The 17,249-nt window shown below is 39.8% G+C and overlaps 1 protein-coding gene across 4 annotated transcripts in view; it reads left to right on the forward strand.

Annotated features, from left to right (window-relative positions):
- ATP11C (ATPase phospholipid transporting 11C) overlaps positions 1-17,249 on the forward strand; it is a 1,720,948-nt gene that overhangs the window by 52,700 nt on the left and 1,650,999 nt on the right. For 3 of the 4 annotated variants that reach the window (XM_044057530.1, XM_044057531.1, XM_044057529.1), the window contains exon 2: positions 422-494. The exons of the other annotated variant lie outside the window; for it this stretch is intronic. In XM_044057530.1, the coding sequence (XP_043913465.1) occupies positions 422-494 (73 nt within the window). The remainder of the gene's footprint in view (positions 1-421; positions 495-17,249) is intronic. 4 annotated transcript variants of the gene reach the window in all.

Genomic DNA, 17,249 nt, shown 5'->3' on the forward strand with positions numbered 1-17,249 from the left:
TAAACATACACCACTCACACTAGAAACATAAGGTACACAAGAAGAACACAGCATAACACATGTATTCCTTTCCCTGGACCTTACTGTAACCCTAACCCACTAGCATCTCCACATAAATACACATCCCAAGTGCCAAAACATTGAGTATAGTCTAATATTTCATAATTCTGCTTACTTGTTTATCTTCTAATGTTGTGCAGTCACACTATAGCCTTTTGGTGGCTCATGCATTTTCTGTTGACAGGCCCTTTGTATGTATGAGTTTGTTATTGTTCAGTGACATTTAGCTGACATTGACTATTTTACTCAGTTGAATAACCTTAGTAATCAATATATGCCTGTGTGCATCATAAAATTTTAGTCCTTTCTACTGCAGTACCTCCCTCACTCATCTGCTCTCTTCTGTCATATCTTTAAATAGGCATAATTGTTCTCTAGGGTACCTCCTTGGAAACAAGAAGCAAGCATATAAAGATCTGCAAGAGATGAAATGGGTAAGTGCAGCCATTGTTTCATCAGTATAAAGTCGCCTGGAATTTTCCAATATAGTCTTGTGAAATTTTAAATTAATTCAGAATTACAGAACATTTTATTTTTTTCTGCAGTCTAGACATAGTGACTGATGCACATGTAGTCGGCAATCACATCTCCTGTGCGTTTACTATTACATTTCCTATCTAAGACTACAAAGTTGGAACTTTCCTAGAAGTGTCAGTGCAGGCTGTTTAAAATCAACCCTTTTCTTTTTGCTGTCAGCAATTTATGCAGTCTTAGCATTGCATTTTAAGTAATTGTATTTTATTAATTATTTGTTCGGGCTAAGTTAGTAGCTTATTAGATCCTTTTCAGACAAATCTCGGACATTAGCATCAAGGTAATCTAACTCCTACACCTGTGTGTGTGTGTGTTTGTGCCCTCATGTATATGAAGTAGGTGGGTGTATATACGTCCAGAGCAGTCATTTCCAAGACAAGTCCAGTGAGAGGCCTATGACTGTCAGTGGAAGTCCCGGTCATGGAGATTTGGAATTACCTGAATGAAAGTTACTGGTAAAAGACTTAACTTTAGTCATGAGCGGAAGTCCTAGTAATGAGAGATTTATTGTTTGGTTAGTGCACTTCTGAAAAAGACTTTGGTTCTGAAACACTGTTTTACCAAAGTTGGGAGGCATTTTAAGATTGTCATCCCAGTATTGTAGACCTTAGCACCTGAACTGAGTACCACAACCACTGAAGTGGATAAGGAACTGAACATTTTATTTCATGAGTCTCTGTTTATTGGTTTAAGTCTTGGCAAGTTTGGCCCAATCTACAGTTTGTGAGGGACTTTGTGTCTACTGCTTGTAAACAGATGCTACTAATGCAGTTCATTCCCTATTAATGAAACAACATTTCATGTGCTAAGAGCCAGCTTCCATTGCCGGGAAATAGTCCGTTTGAATCTATCCCAATCCCACTTATACGTACCACTTGATCTGCCCCCCACCACGTCATGCTGTTGGTGATGAATCCCCACAGCATCTCCTAGCAGATTTCATTTGGGCTGCCCCTTGTTTTACTACATAGTTCTTCTGGCCACAAGTCACTTGTTGGCAAACAGCACCCCCTTTTCTGGCTATAGAAGTGAGTCCCAGCATCCCTGCTGCAGACAAGGTTCTGTGATTCTCTGGGTGAACCATCATAAGGGTCATGTTTTGGATCAGTGTTAGTTTAATCCTTCCTTTCGGAACAAGTTGACAGTGATGGCATCCTGGCAAGACTATCCTCCTATAAGGGGCTCATATTGACATTTCAGATTAAATAGAATCATGCATGGAAAACTAAGCTGAGCATGCAAATACCCTGTAGTTAAAAAGTTTCTGTAAGCATCATCTGGATACATTTGTTGATGTACGGGGTCTAATTCACCATTAACACCCGTAGCTTCTATATTTAGATGGGGGGGATGGCAGAGAGTCTGAAAAAGTAGAAACTACTAATCAAGTCTGGACAAGTGCAGCTTTAGAATAAAGACTGCTAGTAAATCAAAAAAAATAGTGACCATATAGGAATGTCATGACATAGCATAGTCCAGGAAGGCATATCGTTTAACCTCTTTGCACAATATATCTGGACAAAGGCCCAAAAATAGGGGCAATATATAAACGTTGCTCTTATAAACTTGGAAATTTGACAGAGTTATAGGTTTTGCATTAGTCTGTATTTTATGGAGGGTATGAAGTCAGAAACTCAAATGTCTGTCATTATTTAGTGATTTCAATCCTCAGCAATTTTTGCAGAAAACCACAGTTTTATATGGAACAGTTTTATATAGAACAGACTAAAAATGTGAAGAAAAAAGCTAGACATTCTTTGAGAATCTTGGCAGCTGAGATGTACATAGTAAGAAGGCTAATATTACCAATATGGCAAATGGGCTTCATGTTGGCAGAGTGAAAATTACGCCGACCAACAACATTTCAATTTGACTAAGCAGCCAAATTCAATTACTTTGAGCAGGAAATGGAAGGAGGAAGTCTAGCCATATGGCACTGCGTTTGCTGCGCACATGTTTTTCTGAGAGGGGCAAACCCCCACATATACACACACTTTCACCCATGCAGGAGGCTGTTCTGTCTGCAGCTTGTACTAAATTTGATCAACTACATGGTCACTGCTCCTAAGTGAGAGAAAGGATAAAACAATATAGAAGTGATCCAAGTCCAAGTAAATAAACATTACCAATGTATACACACACACGCGCGCACACACACACACACACACACACACACACACACACACACACACACACACACACACACACACACACACACACACACCTTACAGGGCTGTTCAAGACAGTTCACCAAGGTTTTTTATGCTTTACTACATAGAACAGAAATTCACATAATGAAGCAATGAACCTTCATCAAAAACAATGTCTTTTGATTTCCATTTTGTTTGGTAGGACTTTCTCTGGGCCTTTGATGAAACCCACTTCTGTTACATACCTTCTGACATCGCTGTGCTCCTGGCAGAAGAACCATTTTCCAGAAGCCACTTCTGATAGTTCAGTGTGTGCTTAGTTTTCAGATGCTGTTACAGGCACAGCATCACAATACACACGTTTGGTCTAGCAACTGTAATGCTGTTAGTTCTTCAGAAGTATCATAGATAATCTCCTCCAAAATGAAAAAAAAAAAATAAAATAACAGTGAACTGCTCTAGACATCACGAAAATAATTAAGGCCTCCCTGCACAGAAAAAAAGTGTTCCACTGTAACACTCACATATGAACAGATTTGAAGTACGATAACTTATATTGTGCTTGGTACAGTATTCATTTACTACTGATTTGAAGTAATATATCCATATTAATTAAAGAATTAATGAATTAAGAAGATGATGATGATGATATCCATATTAATTAAATTTTAACCTTTTGCAGTTAGCCCAATTTCACATAAAAATACAAAAAATATTTTTAGATGCAGCATTTTCCAGGTTTCTTGACCCTCGTCTGAAACAAGCACAAGTCTTCACAGTGAAGCTGGCCTCACAATTTAAGAAACTATGCATTTAAACATTAAACAGCATTAGAATATGTAAAATTCCTTACATAGACCTATCAAATGCTTGGTATTCAAGCAGTAATCTGAACTTAATTGTGTATTATACCATGACCCCCCCAAAACGTGCACGCTGATTGGCCAGCGTGCACATTGTAAATCGAGTTATACTAATGGAAAAAGGTCCGTCGCCGGACTTTTTCCATTAGTATAACTCTACTTATAAAACACTGGCAGGCTATGTTAAGTGGGTTAAACATAGCGATACAGCTTTAAAATAAGCAGCGGAGATCTCCGTTGCTTATTTTAGCTGTCTCGCTATGCTAAACCCATTTAACATAGCGACAGGTTTTAAAAAGCAACTGAGAAAGCAAGATCTCTGTTGCTTTTACTGTTCGCTATGTTAAATGGGTTTAACATAGCGAGACAGTTTAAAATAAGCAACGGACATCTCCGTTGCTTATTTTAAAGCTGTCTCACTATGTTAAACCCATTTAACATAGCGAAACAGTAAAAAGCAACGGAGATCTTGCTTTCTCCGTTGCTTTTGCTCAACTCTGATGTACTGCGCAGGCGCCGCAGTACATCAGAACTGCCGCGGATGCCAGACATCTGCGGAAGGGCAGTAAACAGGCATTATACTATGCCATTATTTAAGAAAAGTAATAGTTTCTTTTCTTAAATAATATCATGGTATAATAGCAATAACCCACTTCTGGGTGTGGGTAATGCTGTATTCACGGTTGGCTTTGTTTGGTCCTCGGGCTCACGGGACCAAACCATGCCAACCGTGGGTAAATCCAGCATTACCCACACCCAGGCGTGGGTTATTGCTATACTACATAACATAAAGTCTGCAGCTCTATAAAACTACAAAATGAATGCCCATTACCCACCTAATATTTCATAAAATTACAGTACTATGTAGTCTGCCTTTTATTTTTTGCTGGTCTACTGTGTTTTCCATGTGTTCTTGTCTGAGAAGGGTAGTGATGGTGCTTAAAAGTTAGAATTGAAATGATATTTAGTAAGCAGAAAATTCTGTTTTTTCTCTATGCTTCAGTGAACTGGTGTGAAGTTACTGCTTATTGGTCATGTAGGTATAGATGTAAGATTCTGACCTGAGGATGAGTTCTTTTGAAAGCTAAGAATTGCAGTAACATTTACTCCGAAAATGCAAAAATGTGCCAGGAGTTGTTTCCTGCTGTTTTCTTCATCGCTGATGGTGTTTGTTGGTTGCATGCCCTGAATACTTACAACTTATTTTGTCAAGAACTGTTGATGCAAATCAGAAAGCCATATAAGTGCATGCAGGACTTGTTTGGAAGCAAGAAGCCTGAGTTGGAATGCTGCTTGTGGTTATATAAAATGTAATGCAGTTCTTGGCAAGTGTGACATTGAAACTTAAATTGAATTCTCTTAGGAAAATCAATTCTAATGGCCTGTTTTCTTTATTTGGTCTGAAAGCTGATCATTGCTTGCATGTGAAATGTGTTATTTTGAGATTTCACCTTAGATGTCAGTTATTTCAAGGATGACACGCTTCCTTCTTGGTTCGTCATTCTTCTGTAATGTGGCTGACTTCACTGAGGCACTAACCTTCTTTTCTCTAAGTATATAGTATGATACCAAAGAAATATTGTCTTTGGTTTTGGGGGCACATTAAATTAGTGTAGTGTCTGAACAGTAACAAAATGCGTTGAGCAGCAGATGTGGTTTATGAAGAAAATGCACTCACTGCCTTTCGGGCTTTGTGTGGATACATAGACATCAGGAAATGTGAAATACAACACATGCAGTGACAGCAGGCATAGCTGGTTGACACATCCTTGATCAGTGGGAACCTCCTACATAGGGGGAGCGAGTGCAGTAGGTTACTTTGAGTTTGTGGTCCCCTTCCACATTTTACCTGATTTAAAGCAACAGTAGCAATATGCAGATCAGCTTCTTAAGTCAGTAACTGACAGGTTAGCCAACATGAATATCCCATGTGCCCCATTGATTTGCAACTATTCTGTATGCCTTAAGGTGCCTAGATATCGCTATAGCTGTATTTAAACACCGTTCTTAAGAAGCAGTATGTATTCAGTTACATATGTATCTGTAATTTTTCTTTGTGGAGCTTTTCTCCCTGGGCATCTGCTGAAAAAGGGCCTTTTCGGCTCAGTCAGACACCCCCGGTTAACAAATGTAAAATAAAATAAAATAAAAATAAAATAACAAAAAAGTAGTGCAGGCAAAGGGTCTATCATTTACCTAATCTATTTGGAACTCTTGAGTTCTTCATTACTGAGGGGGTCCCTGACAAAGTAGTTCTGCTGGAGACCTTTGAACGTCACTAAATTGTAACTGAATTGTAATTGAAACTGTAATTTACAGTAAACGTCTAGGCATTATAATAGATGACAGTCTCAAATATGGCCAGCATATACTGCACACCATTAAATCTAAACACCAGAAACTAGGCTCCCTTTTAGGATTAATGGATTCCTTACAGCTACTGCAAGAAAAACTTTAGCCACCACCTTCTTATTGCCAACTCTTATACGCTGCTCCTGTCCTAACAACCTTAAAAGATACTCAAAAGAAAGTACTTTGTCTCCTGCTACAAAAATAGCTAAATTTGCCACCTATCTCCCTCATAGGACACACCATTGTCATAGCTCAAAGCAAGTAAATTGCCTTGAACTACACAAGTACCTAACATACTCACAACTAACTGCAGCAGACAAACACATTCATCATCCAGAAAAATGCCCTGCAGTAGTACATAATTTATTACTGCCCTACTGTCCAGCAAGGGACCTCCGCTCTAGTAACAAATTCTTATTACTTTCAAATAAGTCAAATATTGTTGCAGGAGACTCACTCGACTCCCAATACATTGCTAAACTCTGGAATAGTATCCCATACAAAATATATCGCTCTGATAAACTCAGTAGTTTTAAACCACTGCTTAAACAGCATTTTAACCAATCCTAGTCCTGCATGTGCTTATCTCAAGGTTGAGACTTTGTGTTCACCATACGATACTCTCCAAATTCTCTTCTTAAACAGAATAGACTCAACCTGTCACTGAAATGACAAATCAATTTTTATGGATAACTGCTGTAAAATCCACTAAGTATCACGTGGACTTTCTCTTTAGTAACTTTCACCTTGTAAAATCCTAAAATGTATAAATGTAACTACTGTTTGTGTATAAATGTAAGTAGAAATTTAACTACTCTGTGTTTGACTGGAACTTAGTATAATGCATTGTAAGCAAATGCAGCTTTTCTTCATGGGCCTCTACTGAAAATGAGTATTACCCAGTCAGGTTTTCCCTGTAAACAAAGGCAGATAAATACATACATACATACATACCTGAGGCTCTTGAAATAGGAAAACTGTTCCATGTATTAGTTCAGAATCTTGAGTAAGTCCAGAAAGTTTTTCTTTGCAGTTCATTAACTGGTCATATGAACCAAAGGGAGTGAAGGATTCTGGGTTTACAACATATGATCAGGTGTCATTATTGTTGTCATACACCTGGTGGTCAAGTGCTGGCCACTGCTTGAGAGCACGGCCTCGTAAAGATGTAAACTCAATGTATACCTATTTGAAGAGAGTGTGTGCACAAGCATGGATACTTGCAGGTAACTGAATTTTGTATTGTACAGAAAGGGGTGCATTTCTGTACAGGACAGATTTGAATAGTCTGAGAGAATTTGTGGGGGCCAATAAGTGTGTGTGAGAGAGAGAGAGGAATGTGTAGAGGGGGTGGAGGGCATCAGAAGCTAGTTGTGTATGCGTGAGAGTTGTTTGTATTATTGAAAGGGTTCAACTAGTGTCAGGATGTTGAGAGAGAGAGAGAGAGTGTGTGTGTGTGTGTGTGTGTGTGTGTGTGTGTGTGTGTGTGTGTGTGTGTGTGTGTGTGTGTGTGTGTGTGTGTGTGTGTGTGTGTGTGTTTATAGTGGTTCTGATGTCTTCTGTGGTGGAAAAATTGGATGTGGCTTTACTTTGCAGATCTCATGATCTAATTATGGAAATGGGTGCCATATTAGGATAGTCTGTTCAAAGTTGCTTTGCTAGAAAACATGATATTGTGGCAGTTGACATCAGTGCACCTGGGGTTGATTGGAGTGTTCCAACATTTAAGTCCAAGGTGATAAATAGAATTATTGTAGATAGCAGATAATTCAGGATTCAACAAGTCTGAGAAATGCCATTGATTGTAGTCTGGATAATTCTGGATTATGCATCAAAACCATAATTAGGTTATTTAGACCATCAGTGCATTGTATGGCAGTTAGGGTAGAGGAAGCAATAGTAATCAATCTTGTACTTTACAAAGGAAATTCTACATTTCTAATTGTGATCCCATAAATTATCAACAGTACTTTATTAGCACTTCTCAGATAATTGTACATTTGCAGTATTTGCACAATCCTTGTGCATGGCGCACTCATTTTTATTTTCTGTTCATCCATCTACAACCTCTTTTCCCATTTTTGTGTATGGGGTCAGGGTGTTACTTCACCAGTGACAATCATCTAGAGCCAACCCTGCTGGGTGGTAGCCCCGCTGTGGTAGTTCATCTGCACCACACACTTGCACACTGCATCATCTGCACCACACACTTGCACACACACTCACACCTATCATCAATTTTGAGTGTCCAATCCACCTGCTGCATGTCTTTGGAATGTGGGAGGAAACCAGAGCACCTGGAGAAAATGCATGCAAACACAGGGAGAACATGCAGGCTCCGCACAGAAGGCACCCCAACCAGGATTTGAACTGGGGAACCTTACTTCTGTTCATACCATTGATTAAATTATTACATAATGACCACTTCTCAAACTGTCAACTACAATTAACCTTAACTTGTCCCCACCTAGACATTGCCAATTTGTACATAATCTAACAACCATTTAATCCTAAATTGTTTACAATGAAGTGTGAGAGAGAGAGAGAGAAAAGAGAAAAATGGGAAAGACCAATACCGACAGATTCATTTACATGGAAACAAGTCAATATGTAATACATATAGTATGCTTTGAGTCAGCAGCTAATTAGTTTAAGCTTTACTCAGTTTCCTCCCTGTATTTTTAGAGAACAGGATTTCCATCAGTATAGGTCATTTGTGGGCACCATCTGTGTACTGATCTTTGCACATACCTCTTCTTCAGCCTTTACTCTTCTCTCTTCAGATTTACCAGTAACCTTTTAACCACCTCATTTGTTCGACACTCCCTTCTGTCCTATTTACTAGATTTTTTTTGCCATTGAAAATACTATGTAGGTTAATTCTTGCATTACCTTTTCATCTGCCCCAGACTTATCAGTACTAACCCTTCCATAAAGTGCCTGGCATGCCCTGTTATCACCAACAGTAGCCTTTCCAATTAACCCCTCCACGTTTAAAGTGCATTACATCTCAAAAAAAGTGGTATCAGTATCCCATTTCACATCTCTAATATGATGCATTCACCATGGGAATCATTTTGCCTAGTTTAGTGGGAGTATAGAAATATTTATAAAGACATTTTCAAGAAAAAAAATCCTAAACTTCCTTGATTGTAATGCTTTTTGTGGCATCCCAGAACTTGGTATCCAAAGCCTTGCCAACCATTCGTATGATTTACTGAAGGATATTCTAAGATGTATTTCCAGTAAGGATGATAATCTGTTGTTTCTCTAATGACATCTGCAGTGAGACTGAATACAGAATACTGTACTTCCTTCTGTTTATATAATGAGGCTAGAAAGAGTACAGAAATGGTATATCAAGCAGATATTAAAGGTCAAGCACCTCCACTATAGTGAAAGATGTAAACAATTGTTTTTTTCTATAAGGTGTAGTCTGTTAGGGGAGGCCTGCTTTTAATCTTTTGAATGTTTTAATGTGAGATATTGGACACATTTGGGGTAGAATTTGTGCAACATTTTTGACTACTAGGAATAACAGCATCTTTATCTATTTACCATCTATAAGAACATACTTAAGAAATATTTTATTTCATTATAAAACTGGTAGAGTGTGGAATGCACTAACAACACAGGGAGAGTATAGAGCTTTGCAACATTGAAACTACTATTGGATAGCTATAACCACAAAAGCAGGAACAAAAAAACGGAAGACACAAACTGCAAAGTACAGAAGTCTTTTCATTCGGCCAGTACTCCATTTTATTGTAAAACAGTAAAAATAAAAAGAGAGCTCACAAAGAATGAAGCGCTTTTGTTTAGCACCTTGGCTAAACTTCATCAGATACAAAACATAATTAAAAGTCCACTCTTTTAAATCACTCCAAATTACCATCAATTAAGCATGTGATCAGAACCAATTAACTTTTGAAAATTATGTTTTGTATCTGATGTGCTATTGCAGTGTAAGCTGTGAAATGTGTTCTCTCTAGAGGGTAGCAAATGCCTCACATAGGACTTTAGTTCATGTACAGCTATTACATGTCACTGGATGTGCTTTTTTGTGTGGCATAAACTGACGTCTGCTGGCTGTGTCAGTGTTAGTAGATCTTACAAAAACCTTAATTTCAGTACAGCATGGCCTGATGATTGGACAGCTTACCCGAAAGACCTGCTAAATAAAGTGGTTATCTGATCATGAGGTTACCTACCTATTAAGTCAGTAAGGTCTAAATCAGAGAAGTGGTTTTAGAGACCTCAGCCGTCCTGGAAGAGGTACCACACTGTATTGTGTTTTGCTGCATCTTATTTTTCAGTCTGTATTATCAGTTCTCTCTTGGGACACATAATTGTACTTTTCAGTGAGAACCTGCAATACAATAATTACGTCAAACCTTGTGAGGTCTTTCTGTAAATGAAATACCAGACTTTTGGACAAGAAATAATGTTCAAGACCATTGAAAAAATAATCTAGCCAGTGATGTTTAGCACATATGCACATGCAAGCTTGAGTATGGTGACTCTACCCTAGAAAACCTCTCCTCCTGTAGATGTTTTTGATCGGGATACAAGCAAATTTGACCCACAGCTAACCGTAGATGGCTTGTCTACCCCTCTTCTCCAGAGGAGTAAGTCAACTGGTGCAGTTTTTAGAAAAACTGTCTTATTTACTCTTTGCAAATGGATGAATGTTCTTCTGTGCAGGAGCCCCCTTCTGTCTGGAACATGTAGTTGTATTAGTGCACTTTTTTAGGCATCCCGTTCGGAATGTAATGCTACAGTAGTTGCTCTGTATATGCAACCAGCTTTTCTTGTTATGTTGGTCTGCTGCTTTCAGTTCATTCCCCTACAGGAATGTTAGTTAACAGGTGTCATGCTTAGTAAAGGTATGCACTGAAGACAGAGTAGCAGCTTCAAGGATGGAATTGGTGTCCAACCAGTAGAAGAAAGCACCAGGACAGGTAACAGCCCTACTAGAATGAGCTCTAACAGAAACAGACATAGATTTGCCATGAAAAGAATAACAAAAAGAAATGGCCTGAGATACCCAGGAGGAGATGGTTTGCTTAGAAACAGCCAAACCCAAAGACCTGCGATGAAAGGACTTACAAATAGTCTGAGTCTTAGCCTCTCTTTAATGTTTAACATGGAGTGCCAACTTGATTTGTCCCTACATTCACCCTTAATACAGTCTATAGTCGTGAAACTAAAAGCTGCATGTGTGTGCTTTAAAGTATGTTTATAAAGTGCATTAGACTGCCTTTTGTTTCTGATATCACTGATGTGCTCACCTATTCTAAATTTCAAAGGCTGTGATGTCTGCCCTATATAATAGGCAGAACATGAACAGGTGGCCAAATAAATCACTCAAGAGGTAGTACAATTGGCAAAAAAGTTAATATTATACACATTAGGTGTATTTTGGCTGGTGAATTCAATAGTTTTAAAGACCCTGTGACAATGTGAGCAATGCCCACATGGCATGCAGCCCCTCAGTATGTCACCTGTAAGCGTCATTTGAACATACAAATCCCTATTATGGCCAGTTCCTTTGTAATGAGAAAAATATGAACCTAAAGTTCGGCCCCTCCAAAACGAAAAAGAGCATCTATCTCCCAAACAACTTGCAAGTTGTATGTTCAAAGGACGCTTACAGGTGCAATATCCAATGGGATATTTTTGTGGGCTGGCTTTATGACTTTATAAGTGGGTCTTGTGAACTCAGCATTCATATCACTTCACTGGAGAAGGCAATTTGGCCGAAACCGGTTTGGTTTAGGTGTTTTTGGGTTGTTAACCTACACCTAGGAGTTTGTTGTTGTGTGCTATTAGTTTTTTTCTAGTTTTTGTCTATTCTTGCACATTAAATTGATGCCTTTTTACCACATGCGGTGCTGGCTTCTTTTTTGACTTTGCCATTGGATGTTTTGGAGTCTTTGCACCTACCGTACTTGCGGGTTTTTTCTGATTTTTTTTTCCTGGTTACAAACATGGCACCAGACCGAAAATCTTTTACATTTGGACATGTAAGATTTTCTGGTTGAGGGTTTCCCTGTCTTTTGTAAAGTCCTGAGCACATCCTCAGAAAAGAAGTGCCTGAAAGGGATCAAAACCCTATCACCCACAATGTTAGTTGCAAAGTAGACAACTGGGGATGGATGAGAAACCCCTTGTCCTGTGTGAGGAGATCCAACTGGTAGGTAAATTGTGATGATTGCCCCTGGCCAGATGCATTAAGTGGGGGAACCAGTGCTATCTTGACCAGAAGTGGAGTCACTTGCAAGATATTTGGGGAATCTTCCAGCTGAATCTTCTGCAAGACTCGAGGAAGAGGAGGGAAAGCATAAAGAAATCTCCCCTTCCAAGGAAAGGATAGGCTTGCATCTTCCAGGCCTGATGACATGGCACTCTAGAACAGAAAATGGAAGTGGCCTGTTCAGAGGTGAGGCAAAAAGATCTACCTGAGGATTACTCACCGATGGGCAATGTCTAGAAACACATCTCTGTGAAGCATCCATTCATGAGCCTGTGTTTTGGACCTGCTTAGAGAGTCTGCCACACAGTTGTGCTCTGAAGGAATGTATATTGCCTCAAGAGGTAACTGATAACTGAAAGCCACTTCCCAAGCTTAAAGTGCCATCCTGCAGAGGAGGTAAGATTTCATACCGCCTGCTTGTTGACATACCACATCACTGTAGTGCTGTGTACAGCTCCAATGGTCCTGGAGAGAACATGGAATGAAAAGCCTAAATGGCCAGAATCAGAGCCATCATCTCATTGATGTTGATATGTTGTGACTTCTGATGTGGAGGCCAACAAACTGGAACTTTCAGGTGACCAGGAGATGACCCCACCCCATGTCTGAGGCATCAGTGAACAGCTTTTGAGAATGGACTGGAGTCTGAAAAGGCCGGCCTGGGTTGAGAGCGAACTGTCAAATCCACCACTCAAATTCCTTCTTGAGACAGAGGAGGAGAGGTTCTCTGAAAGTCAGAGGGTGACGGTGCTGCAGCCAAACCAACTTTTGAGGTACCATTGAAGCTTCTGCATATCCAGTCTGGCAAGAGGAAGCTTCAGAATAGAATTGAAGAGAGATGGTGAACTGCAGGTCCTGCAACAATCGACTGGGAGCAGGTACCTGAAACAACAGATCGCCTAGATAAGTAAAAATCTGAATTACTTGGAGCCTGCAGAATGCAATCACAGGAGCTAGGCATTTTCTGAATACCCTTATGGCAGTAGAGCAGCCAAAGGAAAAAACAAAGAACTGAAAATGAGAGGAAGACATAGAGAAATATAAAAACTTCCTGTAGAGAGGATGAATAGGGATATGAAGGTAAGCATCTTTTAGATCCAAGGACACCGGAAAATCCTGGGTTAATAATAGTGGAAGTAGAGTTTGAAAAGTAAGCATCCAAAAAGAAGAGATCTGGACAAAGGTGTTGAGCCAGGAGAGATCCAGAATAGGTCTCCAAGTGTTCCTTTTGAGGAACCAGGAACATCCTGGAATAAAAACCCCATCCCACTTGGGAAGAGGGGGGACAGGTCAAATGTTCCCTTAGTTCAACAGGGACCTTAGAACATCCAGGAAATGAGGAAGTTGCTCTAGATGGGGTTGAGGTAATTCTGATGGATGATAGAATGTAAGAGTCTGAAGTGATAAAATGCCAGTTTGCAAGACAAAGGGACAAAGGAACCCAGTCTAAAGGTGTGTGTGTGTGTGTGTGTGTGTGTGTGTGTGTGTGTGTGTGTGTGTGTGTGTGTGTGTGTGTGTGTGTGTGTGTGGGGGGGTGAATTGTCATAGGGAAGTAGGCTTATCAGATAAAGGAGGCTTCTAGGCCACAGAAATCTGAGAAGCCTTAGTGCGGGGGGGCTCCGCCTCCCACTTTTCTTGCCCTTAGAGGCCTGGCAAGGTTGTCTGAAAAAAAAAAAGGCAGATCTACAAGGATAATTCCTCTGAACAGACTTAAACAAATCAGCTACTGCAGTCCCAAAACCTTCCAGATTATATTAAAAGTGAAATTTGAAATTAACCTCTGGATAGAAATGTAATGTTTGGCCCCTCTGCTGCGTAGATGATCAACAAGTGTGATGAAAGGGGTTAGTTGATGCAGGGAATATTTAAGATTTTCTGTCCTTTTCCAAATTTTCCAAGAGAATTTCTAATTTCTCATCCAGTTATATCAAAAAGAATAATAAACAGTGTCAACAAAATACAGGTAATTAGATGTTTAAGAATAAATGACAAGGGGGTTCCAAAATGAAACCTTAAACCTTTCAAAACCAGGGACATTCCAACAAGTCTGACTATTCAAGAGACCTTGTCACCACATCCCATCCTGGATACTTTTTTTCCCTCAAAGTCTGAATCTGCATTTTTGCTTTGGCAAAAGATAGTTTCAGACAAATGGGTTCTGGAAATCATTCATCAGGGTTACAGATGGCAGTAGGAGAAAATTCCTCTTTTCCAGGAGTTCATTCCTCATCCTACAGATCAGCATATTTTGTTTCCACCCATTCTTCATCATATGCTTTCCTAAGGACTGATAGAATCAGTTCCTCCTTCACAGGAGGGGAAGGTTTTTTTTATTCAAGGATGTTCCTAGTGACAAAGAAAGGAAATGCTTGGAGACCAGTTCTGTATCTTTCTTTCCTAAACCTGTTTGTGATAGTGCCCAAATGCAACATGATGCCACTTCACAACCTGTTGCCTCTTCTTCCTCTTTCAAGTTTCCTGGTAACACTAGATTTAAAAGATTCTTAATCATCACATCCCTATTTATCCACACTTAAGACATTTTTTAAGGTTTTGTGTGTCTGGATCACGTTATCGGTTCTCTGCTTTACGCTTTGGACTATCCACTGCACCAAGATCATTCACAGTGTCTATTTCAAGTTATAGGTCATTGCAGGCTACAGGGTATCCACATTTTTCCATATTTAAGTGGCTTGCTTATCTTTGCAGTCTTTTGTGAATGGACAGGAATCTGTCTGTCTTGCTTATAAAAGCTGGGATTACATGAAAACATTCAAAAGTCTTTATTGACTCCTTCACACAAGATTGCATTCCTGGCATGTCAAATAGAAACCTCAGTTCAAAGAGCTTTTCTTCCACAGGAAAAGTAGATCTATATCTAGGTCTTTTTTAAGCTTTTCTAGTCAGACTTTGATCACTGCGAGGGAATACTGCAGGATTTTTGGTTTCATGGCATCTATGATTCTCATGATACCCCTGACAAGACTTCACATAGGAAAGATACAGTGGTATATGAAGTCTCTTTGGTCCCAGCACCATCACCCTTTGTCTTTTCTAATCCCAGTGCTGAGTTTGTCGGAAGAGAAATCATTTGGTGGGGACAGCAGATATCTTTAACTCTAGGTCTCCCCTTCTGTCTCACTGTTCCAAAGCAGTCAGTCATCATAGATGTCTCAGAATTTGCTTGGGGAAAATTTTCAGGAGGGAAAAAAGTGCAGAGTGTGTGGGGTACTGAGGATCAGTGCAAATTAATGAATATCAAGGAGATGCTTACCCTCATCAAGGCACTGAACTCTCTGAATCATCTTTAGTCCCCGGGACCTCTTCAAATTTTTACAGACAATACCACTGTAATGTGGTACATCAACAGGTAAGTTGGGACCTGATTGTACCCCCTTTGTAGACTAGCCATGTTAGCTTGGGATATAGCTTCACAGCACAATCTCATTCTGCAGGCATCCTACATTCTGTCAGATCAAAATTGTGTGGCAGACAAGCTGAGCAGGACCAGGGTAGACCCTCATAAATCGAAACTAGATCAGGTGGTCTTCCAAGATTTGATCAATCTGCGGGGAAAGCCTCAAATAGAACTTTTTGCCTCATCGCTGAACAAGTACACGAGATTCTGTTCCAGAGCTACATGCAATAAGGCCTGGAAGACAGATACCTTTTCTTTTCCTTGGACAGGAATATTCTTGTATACTTTTCCACCCTTTCCACTAGTGTCCAGGGTACATCTGAAGATTCAGAAAGAATCCCCCAAGATCTTTATGATGAATCCCTTCTGACCCAGGCATCCATCGTTCTCCCTTCTTTTGGAAATGGCAGGGGCAATTATCACAAGCTACATCACAGACCGGATATACTGACTCAGGATCATGACTGTTTGATACACCCCGATATCAGTCAACTTGAATAGACTGCCTGGATGATAGGGTCTTGAATCCTTTTAGTCATTTGTTTACTGAGAACATGCAGCTGGTACTTAAGGAGGCAAGAAAGCCTGTAGCTAGAAAATCATACATTAGCCAGGTTGGTGGCAGTGACATAACCAGTATCCATTCAGGGCTAGTTGTTATCTGGTTTTACAATATTTGTGTGAGTTACTGTCCTATGGCCACTCTTATTCTTCTGTCAGGGTTCATTTATCTTCTATTTTAGCATGTTTACCCATCAACCCCCCCTCTTTAAATGTAGTCTCGTGTTAGAATGTTTTCTCCCACATCCCAAAGACTTGCTAGTATGTGAATTGGCTGTGTTCCAAATTGTTCCTTGTGTATTCATGCATGCATATATGTGTGCGTGCATGTGTGTTAATGTCCTGTGATGGATCTGTACTGTTCTGGCTTGGTTCTTGCATAATAAACATTCTTTGCTTAGACAGGCTGCTGTTCTTATGACCCAGAACTGGATAAGGAGATGTTGAAAGTGAATGAATGCATGAATGAATGACCTTGGGTATCGGCACAAAATGAGAATGTTGCCCTGGATAACTGTTCCTGTAGTCTTCTCCTCCTACAGGGCCACTAGACTTTCCCAAAGGCTGAATTACCTGCACTCAAATGACCAGTTGTTCTGCCACTGAGGGTCTTTATCTGAGCCAATGTCAAGGCTCTCCAATAGTTAGCTTGGCACTCTGTACTTTGGACCTCTTCCAAGACAGTGTGAGGGCCCTGCAACCCATTCATTCTCTGTCCCAAGGTACTCACCAGCACACTCAGACCATGCTAGGAACTACACCAATCGACTTCCAGGGTGAGAACCCTTCAGTCCATACATTTTCTGGTTCAAGCTCACTGGACCTGAAAGTCTGGTGGTAGGGTGCTGGCCAGTTGAACGATCTCCTTCCAGACCCTGGAGCCATACCTCTCAACCTTTTTCTTTAAAAAATCTGAACAAAGTCTAAACTAATGGGGGGGGGGGGTAAAATAGGAATAGATTTTAAATATTGCTGTTATAAGCTTAGTTTTAGATTTTGTATTAGCATACATTTTTTGAAGGCTGTAAACCCTGAAACTCAAATATGTGTTATTA

Source organism: Protopterus annectens, chromosome 15.part0, assembly GCF_019279795.1.
Source record: "Protopterus annectens isolate FY-2018-M chromosome 15.part0, PAN1.0, whole genome shotgun sequence".
NCBI lineage: Eukaryota > Metazoa > Chordata > Ceratodontiformes > Protopteridae > Protopterus > Protopterus annectens.